Here is a 6,310-nt window from a genome sequence, read left to right on the forward strand (position 1 = left end):
GAGAGAGAGAGAGAGAGAGAGAGAGAGAGAGAGAGAGAGAGAGAGAGGAGGGGGACATTATTTCAGTTGTCACTAACACATCTATATTTTATATTTACGAGTTTACATTTCACAACCTTTGAAATGTTGTGGGCCAAACTTAAATGTGTAAATTCGTTCGCAGGCCGTATTTAAAAGCAGTGTTCATAATTTTTAACGAAAGATATCATACATGACATAATACGACATTGTTATTACAATACAATTTATTTAAATGGCAAAATGAAATGAACAAAAATAGGTCAATAGGACAACATTACTATTAAATGGTGAAATTTGGAATTATTACAAATTACGAAAGTTAACTAGCGGCACCGAAATCAATGAGACACCTCAGCTTGAATTTGGGAGACTAATCCATCCATGTTTGTATTAATTCCACTGATACAAAGACGTAGAGAATTTTCTAAATTATCGCCAGTCAACCTTGTAACAGTACGATGGTTTGATTTATTAACTTGCAACATTGAAAAGAACTGTTTGCATTTATAAGTACTGCCAAACGCACAAATCAATCTTATTACGAATTTTCTAAGCTGCGGAAAATGGTCTTCTTCGAAGTATTTTTTATAGACACTCCACGTTTTTAAATTTATATTTTAGGAGTGAGTTTTCTTGGATCTCGATCAGCTCTATTTGCAAGTGTATTGGAGCATTTTGTACATTACTTTTTGTTGGAGTAGCAAATAAATTGAAACAGTCTTCCAAGTTTTTGAAATCGCTAAGTCTGTTCGAAAATGGCTCCGTCAATAACTTGGCTTCGCAGAGAGCGTGGTGAAATGGTAACTGACAGCATCTGTGCCTCCCAAAAGCGGATTTTGTTCTGAAACGCATGCAAATGGCTGTGCAAATCATTTACTAACTGTCCTTGTTTTTGAAGTTTCAAATTTAAATCATTCAAATAGCCTGTAAGGTCGACCGGAAATGCTGAGTCACATATCCATTTTGAGTCACTCAATGCAGATAGTGGTTTGTCGTTTATTTGCATAAAATCTGTTATTTCATTTCTAAGCATGTAAAACCCTTTGAGCATGTTCCCTTTGCTTAGCCATCTGATTTGACAATAATATGTTACGTCTTCATATTTGGCTGATATTTCATCCAAAAACGCCTTGAACTGACGTTGGTTAAGCCCTCGCGATCTAATAAAATTGATGGTTTTTACTACCATATTCATAACATCCTGGAGTGGAATGGACTTAGAACACAAGTTTTGTTGGTGGATAATGCAATGAAGGACTTTTTATTCAAAATTCCAATGATACCTTTACGTAGGCTATAGTCGGCCGAAGGTGCCTCATCTGTGCGTACACCAACTAATTTTGACTAGGGCAATTCAATACTTGTCAATACCTTTTGAACTTCATTAAAAATGTCCTCTCCTGTAGTGGTTCCATTTTGCGGCTGTAAAGTAAGCAATTTCTCAGTAACAGTGAACTATTTATCAACAGATCAAATAAATAATAATATAGCCAGTTGAGCTGTTTCGGACAAATCAGTGCTTTTGTCTAATGCTTTGGAAAATGATTCAAAAGCAGCCATACGGTCAGTCAATGTTGTTCTTTTATCATTAGCCATCATTTATAATGTTGTACAAAAGTTTGTTTGATAAACTAATTTTTTCTAATTAATTTTTCTTTTCGGGACACAAAACACTGCAAACCTCTTGATAAATCTTCCTTCGGCAAATGGTTTTAATGACTTTGCCAATTTTGAACTAGCTTTCATAATATTATCATATTATGTTCTTTATTTATGAAACATTTGCTGCTGTTTTTCCAAATTTACGGTACGCTTCTGGATTTTGTCTTTTCCTATTTGTCCTGTCAATGAGAGCAGCATAGGATGCTTAGTTGAGTAATGCCTCTTTATATTGAATTCTTTCATCACAGAAATGGATTCACTTCACAGCAAACAAATAGGCTTACAATTGTGCAAGATAAAAAAGAATTATTCAGTCCATTTTTATTGAAACTGGCGACCCTCTGCATCTACTGGCGACCCTCTGCATCTACTTTTCGTTTCTTAACACACGCATCATTTTCGTTCGATAAACTTAATAACAAAATATAATTAGTAAGCACTCAAAGTCACAAAGCAAATTGACGGCACTAGTTGTTCGCTAGGATATCGCTTGTTGAAGTTAACACCTCGGTAGCTCAAATAGAAGTGAACTTTAGTTATGTAAGTCCTTTATAAGCGGGGTGCTTATAAATGCAAAATGAAGGAATGATCTACAATCGTCTTGTGTAGAACAATTGAGAAGCAATAATCTTTTGTTGCACTGCCAGTTAGGCGGCAAACATCAAAGGCTTTGATATTTGGAGATCTTTTATAATCGCTGCAACTCGGCTTGCTCACTAACTTCATTCTGTGAGTATGAGTAAGTAGTGTAATATTGTTTTTTAATTGGGTTTTTCAAAATGTCTCGCGGGCCGGATCAAATCTTACGGTGGGTCGGGGGTTACACATATGTAATTCAAACAAATACAATTGTTTTAAGATCAAACAATTTAGAGATAAAAAACAATGATTAATCCATGTATAAAAATATATATGGATTAAGACACATTGGTTTTTTAATCTTCAGTTAATTGTAATTTAAAAAAATAATTATTTAAGTTTATAACTGGAGCAGAACCCCGCTTATCAGGAAAGGGCGTAATTTGTAGGGCGTAAAAGAATAAGACTGCAATTTTAATGTTACTCTTGTGTCGGATAAAGATTAAAATGCGATGAGAACATATGCATGTGCATATAGATTATATGCATATCAATTTACGATTAAGTTAAATTTATTTAATCAATTTCAAATGATTTCTTAAAACAATCTGCAAATAGGTGATCAAATTCGAGTGAACAAACAATCTTTAAGTTTGTAATAGTAATTCTCCAAGAAGTAGGTGTGTTTGGATGAGGACAGACATTTCTGGCCATGCATCTTATGTTTTTAATTATAGTTACATTTATCCCTAAATCCCTGGGGTTCCACAATACGGGTTAATTGTGATGAGCGATGAATGAACGCCAGCCACCAGAAGGGTAAGGCGACCATTTACAGTTTCCGAGCACCCTGGACGATCGGGGGTGCACACTTGGCGTTCAGGCTACTGGACACTTGGGATGTTTGCTCAAATGATTACACGGCCTAACAAGGTCGTAAATTAAGCCGAAGGAAAATTCGATCGTTAAGAAATCCCCTAGTTTAATTCCATCTGGTGTTATTATATTGTTAAACTTAATTATTATATATTCTACTAAACAGCCTGATACGTTTTTATAGTAAACAATGTAGGATTTCTTTGCTTTGAAAGCTGTAAAGAGATAGAGTTGTTGAAAGAATATAGAAATTTATTTCTTGGTCTACTAAGTTCTAATCCAGGCCGGGTTGCCGCTCCAACACGTATAATAATAATTATAAATAAAACTGTAGTTTTTATTGCCGATGAATATCTTATTAAATTTATTGACCTTCCGCCTTCCATCCTGTTAAAGATGGCTGTTCGTCATTGGTCGAAATAGTGCCGCTGATGCCATTTTCGTCTGATGAAGACAGGTTCATACTGGTGACAACTTCAAAAAAGTAGTCCTGCGTCTGCCATGAAGATCTGGATCCAAATATATTGTTTTATTATTAAGCCTTATATTTATTAAGTCTATATTTAAGCTCTCAATAATTGTTAGTGATATAATTAATTTTTTCTATTAACTTACATGATTAGACACATGTACTTTTCACCATGGTCTTCAGGATTCTGTACTCATTTGTAACTAACGTACTGCGGCCCGGTACCAAGATGCTACTCATTAAATGAGGAAATATTTGTGCATGTATTGTGAGCATTGTGAATGTATAAACTGATACGATGAGCATCACTTTTAATAATACAAGATACTTCCAGCCTTGTTTCTTTGAGTCGGGGGGTCCCTAGGAATAGTAACAATAATAAAGGAGATAATTTCGGAGAGTCCCTTAGCTATAGTAACAGTTATAAAGGAGACGATCCTCAACTCAATTTAGTTTGGCTTGCTCTAAAGGAGACGATCCTCAACTCATAGTTTGGCTTGCTCTAAAGGAGACGATCCTCAACTCAATTTAGTTTGGCTTGCTCTAAAGGAGACGATCCTCAACTCAGTTTAGTTTGGCTTGCTCTAAAGGAGACGATCCTCAACTCAATTTAGTTTGGCTTGCTCGAAATCTCTCAAGTCATCTATTACCTAATATAAAATAGAATGGTGTTAGCCTTGAGGTACCAGCTTAAAAAGAAAGGGATGGAATGTTAAATCGAGAAAACCAACTTGCCATTCCTACATTTATTATTGATATATGAAGTTTAGAAAAATGTTGGGAATAGATAGTCCTGTAAAGACAATGTTGAGCTTGGAATAGGGAATATAATCAAGGGGTAAGCTGATAGAAAAACTAAAGCCAAAAAGTAATGATATGGTGGACCCAGGGGCGTGAGAAAGGAGTAGGCAAAGAATTCTAGCCAATCACGGGCTGCCTTCTGTTTTATTTTAGATACCATGGCGGACATTGCTATTAGCATCAACGTAATCCAAAGTCTTAAGGGCATTCCTTTTTGCCTTCACTTTTGCTTTGAAAGAGAGTAGGATCATGCTATCACCCTGATGTAAAGTAAACTGAACCTAACCCTTTTCTATTAAATCCTTATGGCCAAATCGAATATGATATGAAATTCAAAAATAATAGTATAGTTCATTTTATGAGCTGAAAGAAATCGGGTAAACAAGACCACGTGAACTGTTACAGATTGAAGGTGCTTGAAGAATAGATATATGATGAGTAGTATAACCGGTAAATCACTGGTAATGATCGGTAAAAATTTTTATAAGTCAAATAAGAAGATAAAAATTTGAAGTAAATATATGCCAATGTATATTAGGCCAGGATGGACAAGAGTGTGGCCCTACCTTGCAGTTAAATGCATTTTTGCCTTGCGTCGCCCCAGCTGAGGAGCCGATAGGAACACTCTCAACACCTGTCATGTCAACTTTCTATTCACTCGAATATTTATTACTCTTGGAACAGACTATATTATCCCTTACTACTCCTGGAACAGACCATAGTGTCCCTTACTACTCTTGAAACGGACTTTAGTATCCCTTATTACTCTTGGAACCTTCTATAGTATCCGTTACTACTCTTGGAACGGACTTTAGTATCCCTTATTACTTTTGCAAGAGACTATAGTATCCCTTTTTACTGTGGGAACAGACTATAGCATCACTTACCTGACATCTGCCGATTCCGCTTGATTGTCCCAGGCCGTTACCGTTGCGTTAAGCGGGACCAAGGTCTGGAACGCCTCTTCCAACTTGCCCATCTCGGCGGAGCAGAGGGCATCTACCACCCTCAGCTTGGCTTCATAGTCCTGGGCCGCAGCCTGTCTTCGCTGCAGCAGCCGTTCCCGTAGCATCTCCTTCAGCTCCCATTCGTCCCAATCCAAACCGTCTGTCAGGAGCATGACATACAAAATTAATCAAAATTGTACTTGCTACGTTGATGAATGTATTGTTTAGTAATAAACCATAAATCAATAAGAAGCAATAGATTCAGGATAGACAACCAAGAAACATTGAAACCTAAAGAAGTAAAAAAAAATGAATTTTATATAAAAGGACTATGGATGCCAACGGCCTCTAATAAGAGAGGGGTTGGACCTAATTTTTAATATGCAATCTTACAATAATATAATATGCAATAATTTCATAACAGTACAATATTCAGTTATTTCTATTTAATTGTTTAAACATTAAGAAATAAACAAAGTAATCAATTTATTGCAATATATTATTTACGTTATATGATATATATTTGTTATATTATGCATATTTTAAATTATACAAACAACATTAATAATTAGTAACTCTCCTTTAATAAAAAGAATAGTTTCATGATTAACAACAATAACAAAAAAGCACTAATTTTGCTGGAGCTCAGAGAATATAATTTCTATCTGACCTCTTCTACATTAAAGGAATAATAATCACAGTGATATAGTTGTGAATGCCTGTAAGTAAATGACAGCATAGGAATTAGTTAATAAACCACTGTCAACAGGTAATAGGAGGGGAGCAATGATACCAAGTAGGGTGTCTATGATGTCCTGTAGGTAAATGCCGGCATAGCCATTAGTATAAACCGCAGTCCTCAGGTAATAGTAGGGGGAATATAATGTTCTGTTGGTCAATGACAGCATATGCATTGGTATAAACCGCAGTCCGCAGGTAATAGTAGGGGGAATAT

General features: G+C 35.7%; 1 protein-coding gene across 4 annotated transcripts in view; it reads right to left on the reverse strand.

Moving 5' to 3' along the window:
- The window catches only part of LOC106682156 (uncharacterized), a 38,632-nt gene that overhangs the window by 21,803 nt on the left and 10,519 nt on the right, over positions 1 to 6,310 (reverse strand). For 2 of the 4 annotated variants that reach the window (XM_014422859.3, XM_014422858.3), the window contains exons 3-4: positions 5,296 to 5,515; positions 3,511 to 3,647 (exon numbers count right to left, since the gene is read on the reverse strand). In XM_014422859.3, coding sequence (XP_014278345.1) covers positions 3,511 to 3,647; positions 5,296 to 5,515 — 357 coding nt within the window. Of the gene's footprint in view, positions 1 to 3,461; positions 3,648 to 5,295; positions 5,516 to 6,310 lie in introns of those variants that run through there. The other 2 variants (XM_014422860.2, XM_014422861.3) reach the window with 2 other exon arrangements.

Source organism: Halyomorpha halys, unplaced genomic scaffold, assembly GCF_000696795.3.
Source record: "Halyomorpha halys isolate HHAL.00 unplaced genomic scaffold, Hhal_1.1 Scaffold391.1, whole genome shotgun sequence".
Lineage (NCBI taxonomy): Eukaryota > Metazoa > Arthropoda > Insecta > Hemiptera > Pentatomidae > Halyomorpha > Halyomorpha halys.